Below are 15,012 nucleotides of genomic sequence, written 5' to 3'. Positions count from 1 at the left end.
ATGGAAAATAAAGTGACTGACGGGGTGCAAACTACAGGGGAGCCTTAATTAGACATGAGAAATTTTTTGGGGGGCTCTCTAAAATATTGACATGCTTGCTATGCATTTCTATTTTATCTTTATAATCATGTATGAAAATGAGGCTGTTATTGATGTATGATTCATTCGTGAGGGTGATTCATCCCTAATGCACTTTTTAAAAAAAAGATACCGGCATGCATGCTGTTCTTGAGAGTAAGTTACTAAACGAAAATGATACAGACTGTCTGATACAGACAGATAAATGTCTAAAAAGTTCACTAAACAGTAAATAATCTGCTCAAAAATCCTCCAAATCACTCGTTTTACACAAACTTAGTGCAGTTTATATTCTGGGTTCACTGTAAAGTTTTAATACAATATAACATGTCATCAGTTTACTCAATGATAGACAAGGGGTCCCTGAAGGAAAAAGGTTGGGAACCACTGCTCTAACTCACTACACCTCAATACAACCCTTGGTGTGCGTTACTTTTCTACATTATGTATGCTATTCTTGCCATCAGCATGGCAGCACAACATCATAAACTTCACTCAACTAAAAGACTAAAAGATCAGAAAAAAAACAACTTTCTTAGTCCCACTCAGTCTGCGCGCCCAATTGCATAAGCCTACTGTGAGTCACACTCAGTCAAGAAAAAGTCAGCTCCCTTGAAAGCCACAGTTTGCACACTGATCACTGTTGTGCAATTCAATATTCAAATAGTTTTATACTTTTATAATTGATTAACTGTAAAAACAAAATCACTCCTGATGGGCCAATCTGTGCATGTCACAAGACATCAACTGATTGGTATAATGGGGACTTAAACTGTATTATCCCAGTCACCCAACCGCTTCACACATCTCTATTTACTCACGTTCCAAAATTTGCAAACAACCAAGCAACATGTTGACCAAGTGTATCAATGAAAAATAACACTTAAGCACTCATTCAACCAGATACTTACAAACCCACACAAGTATAAGATGCCAACGAGGTAAAATAACATCCTCTCTCCATGTTCAACCACTTAGCCAGCAACGCTGATAGCACTACCTAAACTGCTTGTTATTGCCAAGCTAGTGGAGCTGGCTGGAAATAATAATGCCCCCTATTAAATTATTCATGGCTCCAGTCAGGTGGAACCAGATGCTGCTTTTGTGTCATAGAGGGAGAGCTGTAACTTGACTCAAGCATGGAAGGCCGTCGCTGCATGGAGGTAAAAGGACTTCATGGATGCTGCTGGGCTACAAACAAAAACACAGGATGTCATGACACTCGCTTTCCATGTGACATTTTCCCGCATGTGTTCAGACGGAGGACGATGGTTCAGTAGGTTGGTCCAAATGTGGGCGAAGCCTGAGGTGGCGCCCGCAGTTCACCCACCCCGTGTTGGTGTCGCTTTGTACCCCACCCTGACATTTGTGGCCATGGCCAGAAGATGACCTTTTTTGTCCATGCCATGCTTTAGTGCTGAATACTAATGCTATGGTGCTGTGTGCCCGCCACTCATGGGAACAAGCAGCAGCTATTTTTAGCCACATGTCCCCAGCTGCACATCTCCAACCCGGGGCCAATGGGCAATTAGTGTTTGTTTCTAATGGCGGGAGGCAGTGCCGTAACCTCCCTAACGCAAACAGACATCTGGACAAAGGCTGTCTCCGTCCTGCCCCGTACCCTTCGCCGCAAGGCACCGCTCCTAAAGCCACGTAGTCCTTCCATCCACCTCAACCTTCGTGAGGGTGCTCAGAAGCTCTTCTCCCCAACGTCTGCTGCCATTCACTCTGGAAACAAGGTGACTTATTTACCTACTCGTGCAGAAATGAATGGCCTTGGCTGAAAGTGATGTCGTCCTGTGCCTGTGTTTAAATATAAGCAAAAGTGACTCCTTGTTATGTAAAAAAAAAAAAAACACTGTTACTGTATTTCAGAATGCTACATGGAGTCATTTATAGAGCTGCAACTAACACTTGTTTTCTTTATCAATTAAAAAGGTCCAGTGTGTACCATTTAGGAGGATCTATTGGCAGAAATGGAATATAATATTCATAGTTATGTTTTCATTAGTGTTTATTCACCGGAAAATATGCTCAGAACAAGAGGATGAGGCGAGGGTGTTGCAATCAACATAACAGATGGACGCCATGTCTCCGCTACCTCTCACTGTACAAAAATGAAGCCAAAATACTCCAGATACAACCATCTTTCGCCAGAGTCAGCGCAGTAGTGATTGGGTTGGTGCCAAGGTATAGAAGTCCCACTCAAACACCCAATGGGAGCAGCGCTCAGCTGTCAATCATGACATGAAACCCCCTTTTTATAGCTTCAAATAACAAATTATAATCCAATTTATCATCAGGAAATTAACATATGAACATACATTAGCATGATAAGAACTGCCTAAAATGCCAGAAACCCTCATTATTAGACGTGTACTACTTTTTAGTATTACTACTGTTCAGTATTTCTTCTTGAAAATCTGAATAGTTTAACTAATGAATTATTCAACCAATCATTTCATCTATTGTTATTTATGAGTGCAGTTTCTCAGAAGTGACATTCACAAACATTTCATCGCTGTGTACACGACTGGCTTGCTCAGTCACACACATAGCATCTGACTGAATGACATTTCAGAGCAGCATGAGCTCATTATTTGTGATAATTGTCAGGGTCGAGGGTAAGCTTTCTGTTTTCATCTATATTAGGACGAATGTTCCACGCAGGCATGTCTAATTAAACAATATTAGACACTGTTTGTTATTCCAGCATACAGGCATTTGCACAGGCTCATGTCACAATCTCTAAGATAATACTGCATTATGATACATTTGGCCGAGCGAGTGTAATGAGTCAGTTTGGGAGTCTGTATGTCATGATGGTCTCTTTAATTCATTTTGGTCGGAGCAAAGCTAATTCAATCCACCTTATTACAGCTTTTCCATGCAATTACCCTGTGCCCCCTGTTCATTGGTGGGCCAACATGGAGGCAGTGGATTGGACAGCAGGCTTACCAACCCCACAGAGACCTACTGTGTAACACAAAATACAGTTAACAGAGATGAATCACTCCCAAAAAAAAAAATCATTGTGCTGCAGCACCCACTGCACAGCTGAGCTTTGCTGTGAAATTCCACTTGATCGGGACATTAGAATCAATTACATCCCCACATAAACACAAAGCATTAACTCTGGAGCACATTAGCATTCCATTAATCATCCTCAACATTAAAAGTGCCGTGGAAACAAGCAAGTGTGCCATGAACTGACTGGCACAGTGCGTCTGTAGCACTGCCTGCCAATAATATGTTATCAAAGAGTGTGCAATTAACCTCCAACATGGCGGACAACACGCACAGTACAGCGTGTCCGAGTAAAGGACGTGAACATCGGACACGGTTTTCGACAACCACCTCAGACATGACGGGTTACGTACTTCTTGTTTACTTGTAAGCTGTAATAAATCGAATAAACCAGGGTTCACACAAGTTTTGGGTTAAATTAACCAACATGTAACTGAACACACGATTTAGCTTTTTTTTAGAGAAAATACGAGTGCAGGGTGGACACAGCAGACACAGTAAGCAAAACCTGTAAGCAGAAAGGCAGAGAGAGAGCGAGAGAGAGAGAGAGAGAGAGACCGAGATTGAACTTGTGGAGATAAGCTTTTTTATTACAAAGCAAATCCTGACAAATAATCATCACTGCCTGTGGATTTTGGCAAGATCCACATAATCATCCCCAACCCCCGCCCTCAGGCCGCATCGTCCACCTTTCAGGGCGGATGCAAACAGCCCTCCACCTCCCTGAGCTGACCACAAACACAGACTTACTGACAGCTCAGACAGGGACACAAAAATCTCTACAAAGTTGTGTTTTCGTGTATGTGCTTTGGGGTTTTATACGGTTAGTTAGTGGAGCGTGGCTAGTGCAGTCTAAAATCCTGTTGACGTCCAAGACAGGTGCTTTGCCTTGGAGTCCTACTTCTTCTCTTGCTGAATTCCCATAAAGACAATCAATGACCTGTCCATAACAATGTAACACTGATGAAGCTAAGGCATTAGCATAAGCTTTGTACTACCAGGGTTGGACCTGCAGCTTCTCATGCAAGCATTTAACGTTGGGAAAATGTCACATCTGTAAGCTGGTGTAAAAACAAAATAGCATCTCCCTAACAACAAACCACGACAACTAACTTCTGCGGGTTCATCTAATCTTGTGCTGTTCACACCAGATCAGTGTTCTCCATCTGACTGAGTGGACAGCACTGATCAACTCCAGGAACAATCAATTATGAATGCAGTCAGATCCCTGTGGTGATTACTGGCTACTCTCTTCTGACCTCCACTGAAGTCAGCAGTCCAGTCACTCCCGGCCGCCTGAGCCCGGATACAGCAGTCAGTCAAACTTGCCGACATGACGACAGCTTGCACAACATATCTACTTACATTACACTGGAGCTGCAGGAGCTATGGCGTAACACAAACATGCTGTATGTAAACATTCACAAGCACATAAGTATGATACAAAATGCACTGGTGTGGAGGCACGTGCACGGAGATACACGTACATGGACAAGAACATGTGTGTAGAGCGGATCTAATCTACAGGCTTATAAAGCACAAAACAGCTACATAAATCTGCCCTCACATGAAAATACCCCCCCAGGACATGGAGGAGATGCATGCTTGCTTTGTCATGCACGGGACAGTCCAACAATCAGAGCAAGTGATGCGGTTGCTGACAATGATAATGCACTTTCACTCTGCTGTCACTGAGCCTCCCGGAGCCATCTTTACAGAGATTTCCCAGCGAAGATGGTGTTATGTAACAGCGGCCATGGACCCTGCTGTTCATATCACTAATGCCTCACACTGTGGCGGGGGGTCACGTGCTTTATCCAGGCCACATCCAGGCGCCAGCAGCAGCAGTGTTCCAGCTGTTACTACAGCCTAGCCTCAGTCACTCAGGACCATGCTGAGCCACGCTCCTCTCACTCTGAGCAGCCATGTTCAGCACATCAGCACTCCTCCTTTCACTTTGGTCTCTCGTAACACTGCAACACAGCACTGGAAACAATGTACACACATACGGTATTGGAGGCCTCGATGCATTTTTTGGGGTATTTCAACAGGGCAACCCAATCGCATACTGGGGCAGTGTATTGTAAAGAAAATGTGTTGCCAATTGCTAGCTGTGTGCAGCATCTAAATTTATCAAAAGGTTGCCAAGTGTGTCACTACCCAAGGTTGCAAACTCTAACAACACATGCTGTACACAATGTAGCACTTAAGAGTGTTAACATTTTTCAGAAAGACCGAGACGGATCAGCTTCAAAGGAAATTTGCTTGAGAGCAAAAGTGATACTCAAGAGTGGCGATATTATACTGTTGGATATTGGTATGTGTATCAAGGTACAAAAAGGTCGTAGGAAGGAACAAGCAGTACAGACATGTTTGAGGTGATTCAGAAACACTTTCTCTCTCTCTCTTCTATACAAACTATCCATCAGACACCACTGACCCATGTTTTTGAACTTTAATGTTTCAGTGTGACATTGTTATAATATAATATTTCCGTTACCTTAGAATGAGCTGTTTTTATCTACAGAGGTTTTTTAACTGCCATGTTTGTACAGTAGCCCAGAACACTGGCTCTAGATTGGGCTTTTCAGGTTTTTCTCTTACATGCGTGGAGGGGGAGGCAAGCTGGTTGCAATCTGCAACTTCACCACTAGATGCCACTAAATCCTACGCACTGGACCTTTAAAGTTGCTCTAATTAATAATGTTATATTAAAAGTGGATCAAATGTCTCGTTGTCATTTTAGTGCCTTTCAGCTCTTTGTTTTAGCTGTACAGCCCACAACCTTACTGTTTCCACTCACAGTGCTAGCCTCATTTACAGACAGAGCAAGTAGCTGACAATGTAGACAGAGAAAGTTGACTAGCTGGTGAAGACAGTGGAGCATTTAGCAGCTAAAGAGACAGATATTTCCATCAAGGGTTGCTGGAGAACAAAAACAGATGTAAAAAGGAGATTTAAAATTGGATTTACATTTTCCAGGTGGCCATAAACACAACTCCAAATGGATGCTAATGTTGCGTCGTGTCTGTTTGGAGAGTAAATAAGAAACTGTTTATTGTAAGTAACAAAGTGGCCAAAAATCAGTAATTCAAGTTTAAATGTCCTGCTCAGTAAATATTTGTCACAATTCTTTGAAGGGACCAGTGTGTAAGATTTAGTGACATCTGGCGCACAAAACACAACAATTCCTATACATACACTTAACATACTTATGAATATTATATTCCATTTCTGCCAATAGATCCTCCTAAATGTTACACACTGGACCTTTAACTGTCCAGTTCAGTAAATATGGGACTGTTTTTAGGCTTAAAAAGCATATATCCACAATCCAGTGTTACTTGAGTCTTCTTCATATACCATGAGGACAAATACCAGATGGCTTCATTATGGTATAAAATCAGTGAGCAGATGCTTTTTAATTTAAATTCAGTGTAGTTTTCTGTGAGTGAAAACAAAATGTCTGAACTCCCAGTGCACTAAACCCTCATCCATTTGGTGCTTCCAGAAGGAGGGAAGGAAAAAAACCACACTAAGAATTTTATGCAAATATTATTTGACCCAGGGCTGGATTTAAAAAGATGCTCAACAGTACTCTTCCTCCCTTCCTTGAACTCCCTCACCACCAACGCCCCCCTCCTACCTCCTCTCTTGCAATCAACTCATTGCAGAGCAAACAAATTTAGGTAAGAAATATGAATACCCGTCTCCCGTGCGTAGTGAAGATAAAAGTCACTTGCTGGCAGCTCAGGGATAACCAGCGAAGTGATGAATGGCCATGCCTGCTTGTCAAGGTGGGCAGGAGGAGCCACAGTATGAATGGGAGTTTGTCGTCAGAGTACTCTCTCACATCCGAGGTGTGGGTCGAGACTGACAGCCCTAATTATGGAAGCTTTTCAAATGAGTGACCTTGGGAGGCAGCAGAAACATCCATACCTGTGCACTCATGCACGGACACACACGCCCACAACATATTTTTGCACCGTAAAAATCAGGGTGTTTATTCCCACTGCCTCCCTGTGCCCCTCACGACTGCCACCTATAGGATCGTCTCTCACTGCAAACTGAGCTCTGTAGCTGATGACACAACATACAGAAACACTTTACATATCCATTAATGTCCTCTACAACCCACAGTATCAATTTATAATGCACACACACACACACACTCAAAGACACCTTTTTGGTATGTGAAAACAACACTTATACATTATATCTGAACAGCCTTGCATTGATAACAGTCTGCACTGATGGATAATCTGCAGAAATGCAAAATCCATGCAAGAAAATTGACCAATATCCGATGACTTGTCTACCAATAAGCATTCATATCTTCAATTCATGAATACAACTTCATTTACCAGAATGGTTGCCTCAGCTAAAAACACCTCCTCTGCATGTAGACTCTACAGAAAGCGCCTTCTGACAGGCATGGCAGTGGCAACCGGAACCAACGTCAACCCTAAAAATCATGTTATATCACCCAGAGACAATGAACACTGTTCCCGCTGTGCTTCTGTTAAACACACTGCACAACGCTTTCAGTTGGGACGAGAAACTCAAACAGTATAACAACATGACAGTGAATCCTCACTGCATGCAAATGATGTGCAATGTCCTCTGGCTCTTCTCTGTGGTGTCCAACCTGGATATTCTGCACTCCTGTGCAGAACAGCTCGAAGCCGGCTGACCCATCTCTTTAGAAATGCACATAAGGGTAGGGGGGGCTGCATGTGTGTGATAAGCAGAGGAGTACATTTCAATTATGTAGCCACTAAGAGTCTGAGACATGTTATGATCATCCTTATCCCTCCAGCAGCAGCAGCAGCAGCAGCGGCGGCGGCGGCGGCACAAGATCCTGCAGCAGAGGCAGCACAACAATCCCTGGCTCAGAAAAACACACACAGCTTGACAGCAGGCAGTAGATGGTACAGTACCTTAGCAGCAGCGGTTACAGGACCGATGCAGTGGCAGGTGTTTCCTGCTGGGCTGAAAGGACAGAAAAGCAGCCAGCAGCAGCAGGACCGGGACGATGGCTATGGCAGCTCTGTAGCATAAAATGGTTCATCAATGCTCGGCAGAAAGAGGCACAGCCAGGCAGCGCAGGGAGAGAGAGAGAGAGAGAGACAGCCAGCGAGCATCACTCAGCTCACACTACCGTGGCTGTGCAGCAGAGCACACACATCAACACGCCCCCTTTCTCTCTCTCTCTCCCTCTCTCCCTCTCTCTCTCACTTTCTCACACACACACACACACACACACACACGCTTAGTCACACAGACACAGGCACGCAGGGGTGCAGAGGCAGTGCAGTGCGCAGCGGCACTGAGCAGCGCTCCCTCTCCAGGATGTCTTTCGTCTTCCTTAATTCAGAATTGGTCATTCTCGGTCTTATTCTCAGCAGTCACAGACAATCCTGTCAATAAACCCCTCCGGCCACGTGCTCCACCGTGCCGCCTGCCCACCTAACCACCACTGATGAGCAGCCATGATTGAAGCTGGCAAGGTCATGTGAGGTTCTCTGGCGTCCCCCTTGGTCTTTGCTCCCAGTTTTGTTGCAGTGCTTCTCTGCTATTTTTTTTTTTTTTTTTTGTGCAAGCTGATACGGGGGACTCTGCCTCGCCTCGTCATGGGTCATTATGCCAACAGAGGCTCCCCGGAGGCTCAGCTTGACAAACCCTCACTCACTGAATGGTGGGCCAGACCAATCAGCTATCACAAACAGCAGCAACACCATTACCATCCAATCACAGATCGGGAAATCAAGTGCAGAAGGGTATTAAAGGGGATTATTTGGGCCATCCTGGGTTGTTTTTTCTCTCCACTACATGGAGAAGTGGAGGAGAGCAGCACAGCGTGTGCAGTATGGCTGCCCTCTGTGGCTGACAGTGTTGCTGCACTCTGTTGTGGGAAAGGGAGAGAGGAGAGGAGGAGCAGGGCCCAAAACAGATATGCTTTCCTCAGCGTGGATGCCTAGCAACCACAGCAGCTCCTTACCTCTGTTTAGAGCCTTCCCTCCCCCCCTCCAGCGGGACCCTCTCTGCAATCCCAATTGAGAGCTTACATTGCACAGCGACTGTTTAACACTCGAGGCACCGCGACGTCACACTCGATTGATGTCGAATGTTCCCGCCCCTGTCCTCTACCTGGCGTGTAAACACTGAAAAAAAGAAGGCGGTGCTGAGCTCTGACAGTGAGCAGGAAGCACACCTGATGTGTACATCAGCTGCTGTGGGTTAGATCTCTTCCAGTTCCATTAGGAAATGATCTAACTGGATTAAAAGCAGAACTACAATGATGTTCTTTGATCTTTTTCATGAGGAAACTTATCATAAATCTGCATTTGAATGTGGTGTAATGAATGACCTTCAAATGGCTGATTCTTCAGAGCTGCACAGGTCAAATACTGCCCCTATGTGCTTTTAAAGTGTGGGTCAAGCAGGAAAGGCAACAGACTGATGGACCATTTTAGTAAAATCATTAACTGTTAATGTCAAGCTGCAAATTATCTCTGAGCTAAGTGGGATCAAGGCATTTTCTGATGCTCCATTGGGGAGGACAGAGCTAAATGTAAGCTGCAAAAAGGGATCTCAAGGAAGTCAACCATGTCTTGGATCAGAAAAATATTCTTGTTTCAAGAAAATGTATCTAACTTTGTCTTAATAAGATATTACAGCTAATATTGAGCACAACTTCTCAGTTGAAGAGAAAGTAGTCTCGTCCCAGTGTTGGAAATGAACCAGCCGTTTAGTTTTTCATTGTTTAAATAATAAATGCTAAAAACAAGAATACTTCTGGTGATTTTTTTGCTAATTATTAATCTTAGAATAAGATAAAAATTCTTAAATTCAGCTCAATAAAGTGACCAAAATACTTATTTATTATAAGAATACGTTTTGGTTGCTTGTATTAAGCAAAACTTGCTTCGTTTTTTGGCATTTTTTCTAGTATTAAAACCCATTTCTGTCTTTCAGTGGCTCATTTTTATCCTAATTTGAAGAATTCTTGCAGAAAACTGTCTTAACCCATTGGCAGAAAATCTGATTATAATTAAGAACATTTGGCTTGTTTCTAGAGGGGCTGTTTCTGCAGTGAAGCTAGTGCTGTTGCTGGTCTTTATTTATTTATTTTAATAATGATTCAGAGGATGGCTGCCTACCTTAGAACGTTATAGGGAACCAAACCTGTTCAGACAGCTGTCAAAGGACGTCAGAAGGCAGACCGGGAGCTCCAGGCCCTGCCTTAACTCAGCTGGCCGAGACACGTCTGGAGGTGTGAACAACTGTTTTGACATTCCCTTTCGAGAAGGGTTCGGCAGATTAACAAAAAAAACGTGTGAGGTGCAACAACAACACCACCACGAAAAGCGAAAGGCAGATTATATATCGAGAGGCAGCAGATAAAAAGGAATAGAGAACAGCAACAACGATGTTTCAAGGATGAACACTGATGCTGATAAATATCAGATAAAATGATATATTATAGAGTTCATCACATCTATCTTCTCCCCCATTTCAAAGCGGGGCATTCCCACTCTTTTTAAGAAATCATTTTCCAGGATCTTTCCAGGACATTTTCCAGGAGTTTTCTTGAAAATACAGGTCAACACTTTCTTACAAACGGTCATATAATTTACAGATAGGCCTAGTTTAGCGGTTATGTGACGCTATGTGTTTTCCTCACGTAGTTTACGTAGACAATCTGAGTGAGGGGTTCAAATAAAACTTTAATTTTCCAGGACAATATTTCCAGAATATTTGCTCATTTTAATCAATTTCCAGGTGTTTTCAAAGTGTTCCAGGACTAGGGATGCAGATAAATTAATAATAATTTAGTTGGACTTCTTATGCACAACGATTGATTGGCTTTTCAAAAACATAAAGCCTAAGTATTTTAAGTTTTTTAATGGACTTTACTACAAAAAATAAAAGAACATTTGAAGAGTCAGAACTGGTTGTTGTTGTTTTTGAAATTTGGTTAGAACAGAGCTATAGAATATTAAATAATCCATCTTTTCTCACTACATCTCAGCCTTTCTGACCCTCAAGAGTACATAAACTACATTATCAACTCCTTTTTAAATTACAAAAATGCAAAATTAGCGTTTATCTAATCGGCTGATAAGTAACCCATATGGTGCACCCCTACCCAGGATGTGTGGTAACCCTGGATAACCTTTGAGGATACAGACCAGTGGCACTAACATCAGTCATAATGAAGCTGCCTGTGCAGCAGGTCCTGTCCTGCCTCCTGCTGTCTGCCTGCAGAGTCTCTGATGCTGCTTATACCAGCATCCACTGAGCGCTCGCTCTTGTTTCTACATCAAAGTCCCGTCTGAAGACTTCGGCTCTGCTTTCAACACGAGCATCCGCGAGTACGGCGAGTCTGCTGAAATGACGCATGCAGATTTCTCAATGGACTGAGGATTTTCTTAATCGGCAGAGGGCTGTATGTGAGAATAAACCCTGCTACACTGTAAAAAACTATCTGTAAGATAACAGGGGTTTTCCCCTTTATTTGGCAGGTATTTGTCTGTATTCTTTAAATACATGGAAATATTAATAAAATTACAAAAATAGCCTATGAATTTACATGTCTAATGTAAAATAACCTGTAAATAATCCTAAAAATAATGCTTGTTTAAAGAAAATGTCCTTATTGACACAAAGACAGTTGCAAAATGCACTGTTTATTTAATAAATAAACTGTTAAGTTCAAGTTTAATATTGTTAAAATTATGTAAAATTAGTGCCAACAGTAAAAAAAAAATTATTGTTCTGTGATTTTTCAATGATTGTTTGTTAAATGACAGATATCTTGTATAATTGTGGAAGTTTTCGCAACAAAAACGTTGAATACATTTTTTTATCAGCGTATAAGCATTGGTAAACTGTCAAAATACAGTTTTTATCACTGAAAACAGCAATAATTACTGTAATTTCAAAGATAATGACTTTTATTACAACTATATAAGTTCTGAAATTCAAAATTAAAATAAGAAAAATCAAGTGATAAAAGCACTCTTTTGTAAATTTGAGCCTAATTATTCGTATTAGAGCAGCGTTCGCCTCTATTTATAGGCAATTTAATTGTTTTAACATCTGTAAATATCTTTATTTAAACATTAAAAAGCCAAAAAATGATACAAGATTTTAAATACAGAAAGTTACTATATGTTTTACAGTATTTTTTGACGCCCCAGCCATTATTTAACAGTGTACTCTCATTGCAGGCACCTAAAGGGCTTCGCACTCTGCTCTCCTGTTGTCTTTATAGGCAAAAGACTGCACATGTCATTTAATCAAGCTGTTGAATATTGTCAACAGTGGCATTATGGCCCCACTGAGAGGACGGTTGATTTGAATTGAATTCTAACACAGTCACTGTAAGCAACCTCACACATGTTGTATTACTTCCAGCATGAAGAGGCTCCAACAGGAGCAGCTGTAAGTGCTTCATGTCAAATAAAGAACAGACTCTTAAAAAGGGAGAAAATGGACACGGAAAGAAGGCAAATTCGTCAGCTTGATTGAACTTAATATCTTAAACCTGCTACAAGGAGTTTTTAACTGGTTATCAAACAGTCTCAACTTAAAACGAATGTCCCTATATGACCTACATAAACTAACAAGACTGAAAACTGCCTATTTCTATAGTTATTCTTAATGCCTGCCCCACAAACAGTACCACGTTTGTCCACAGGGGGCGCCAGATTCAACACCAAAACTAATTTGCTGCTTTAAGTTTATTAAAAATATTTCCTCGTATTTGTATTCGTATTTTTAAAAAAAGGCAGATTTATAACCAGCTTAAAATAATTTAGTGTCTTTCTAAAATCCACCACACACACACACTACAAAAACACACACTATCCTGAGATGACTGACTGTTAATCTGCACATGGACATGGATATAAAAGCTACTCAGGCTATTTATTTACCAACCCAGCTGCATTTTGCACATCTGGAGTATTACTGCATTTCATTTTGTATTATCTGCCAACAACAGCCATTTCAAATCAGCTCTGTTCTTTTAAACTGACTCTTAATTGTGAATCTATTGAACATACTCATAGTTAAATGCGACAATCATTACTGTTGATAAAAAATATAGATGAATTTTAGTTTAAAACATTGAAAAATTAACCAAAATTATCAACAAAATGTTAAAAAAAAAAAACAGTGTCTATGTGTTGTGTTGCAGAGATATCTACTGTTAGCATGCTAACCAGCTAGCCTCGGACCGTCTTGTAATACTACTTTGTACCTCAAGAGGCGCTAGTGCTGCGTTAAGCTCAAATACAACAAAAACTCACAAAATGACAAGAAAGGAAATATTCTTACACTTATTTTCCCTTAATTAACAGAAAAATTACAACCGTAGCTTCTAAAGTTTCTCTTTTACCAAACTAGGACTAGCTTAATTCCTTGTTAAGTCATCGTTAAAAACACACAGAAACTAAATTAAACTCACCAAAACCATCTCGTAAACACCAACAAACCCCCTACAACTGACCCCGCCATAAGTCCCGCCCATTTTTGGCACTCTGAGCTCCAATAACAGTCGAGCAATCCTTGGTCATACATCAATCGTTGGCTAGTGGCAATGCATCTATATTGGTTGTTTTATTTTGTAAAAACACACCTTGCATAATGGTGATTGTTGGATAATCTCTTTATAAAACAAACAGCACTAATAATACAGCAGCTGAATCACCTGCATACAATCACCGAGTGTCACACGTTGTGGTTGCATTTGTTAATGTTGAGCCTTGGCGACAGTAAAAAAGTGCAGGTCGAGGTCAGATTATGGCTGCGGGTGCTTCAACAAGTGCAGAATTAAAAAGCTCATTCATGAAAAGCTCACCTTATCTGTGCCTCTCATCCAGCTGTTCTTCTTCACCGTGGCTGACCTTTGTCTCTGGCTCCACACTGCGTCCCTCTGAGACTGTTTCAGGAGTTTCTCCACCTTATAAGTCTTCTGACAGCCCATCGTCCCCTGGTACATGCGGTATATATATATATATATAAAAAAATAGATAACAAAGTTAAGCCGTGCATCAATCCCATTACATCTCAATGATGACATTTTCTGTTTTTGTTTACAAAGCGGTAAAAACCTACCATTACAGAACGGTTCGCATGCTTCCCCAAACGCTTGTCATGGTCAGCAGTGCCGGGTGACGTCATAACTCCAGCATGTTCAGATTATAAATATCTGTATTCAGCGGAGTTACATAATAATGGATGTTGGATTATTGTCAGCACAGACAGAAAGGAAAGAAAACGGCCAGCTGCCACAGGAAATACATGTAATAAAGAAAAAACATTTAAAGTTACAGGTTGGATCTTTTACGCATTTATTTCCAATTTGCTTCATATTTACTCATTCTGTTTTTATACTTTATTTTTATTATTAATTATATATACCCATCTATTTTAATTTATATATAAGTATGTGTGTATGTGTACGAATGCATGTGTGTGTAAGTATGTATGTGTGTTTTATTACCTATTTAGTTATTTAATTGTATTTATTTCTATTCTTAGTATATAATTCCTTTGTTTATTCTTATTGTAACGTATATTGCCCGTCATTCATTTATTACATTTGTCAGGAAATGTTAAGTAAAATGATTAAAATGTTTAAATAAAAAGTTAAAAAAATAAATGTTTAAAATGTTAAATTATGATTATTTTACATTAAAAAGATTGAAAAGTTAGGTTTTAAGTTGCTTTGTTAAATCTAGCTTTTGTTTTATATATAAAAAAGGTGCTAAAATTGTGATTCACAGTAAATGTGGGCTGTAAAAACCAGGGAAAAAAAGTATATTTGTTAACCACCACCCACCTCTAGACGCGGGATAAGCCAGGCTCCCGGCAGATATTAGGCTGGACTTCCAG

At 41.0% G+C, this 15,012-nt stretch overlaps 1 protein-coding gene across 29 annotated transcripts in view; it reads right to left on the bottom strand.

Moving 5' to 3' along the window:
- The window catches only part of rimbp2b (RIMS binding protein 2b), a 101,549-nt gene extending 87,292 nt beyond the window's left edge, over positions 1-14,257 (bottom strand). For 9 of the 29 annotated variants that reach the window (XR_007887383.1, XM_051421551.1, XM_051421557.1 and 6 more), the window contains exons 1-2: positions 14,233-14,253; positions 13,976-14,107 (exon numbers count right to left, since the gene is read on the bottom strand). Coding sequence is in view for 27 of the 29 variants with exons in the window: in XM_051421551.1 (XP_051277511.1) it covers positions 13,976-14,107; positions 14,233-14,235 (135 nt within the window). In the remaining 2 variants the exon portion in view is untranslated. Of the gene's footprint in view, positions 1-8,045; positions 8,140-13,975; positions 14,108-14,232 lie in introns of those variants that run through there. The other 20 variants (XM_051421571.1, XM_051421575.1, XM_051421577.1 and 17 more) reach the window with 8 other exon arrangements.
- Between the last annotated feature and the right edge of the window lie 755 nt (positions 14,258-15,012).

The sequence above is a fragment of the Dicentrarchus labrax genome, unplaced genomic scaffold (assembly GCF_905237075.1).
Source record: "Dicentrarchus labrax unplaced genomic scaffold, dlabrax2021, whole genome shotgun sequence".
Taxonomy (NCBI): domain Eukaryota; kingdom Metazoa; phylum Chordata; class Actinopteri; family Moronidae; genus Dicentrarchus; species Dicentrarchus labrax.
Note: the sequence above shows the minus strand (reverse complement) of the source record. Positions and strands in the feature narration are given on the sequence as shown.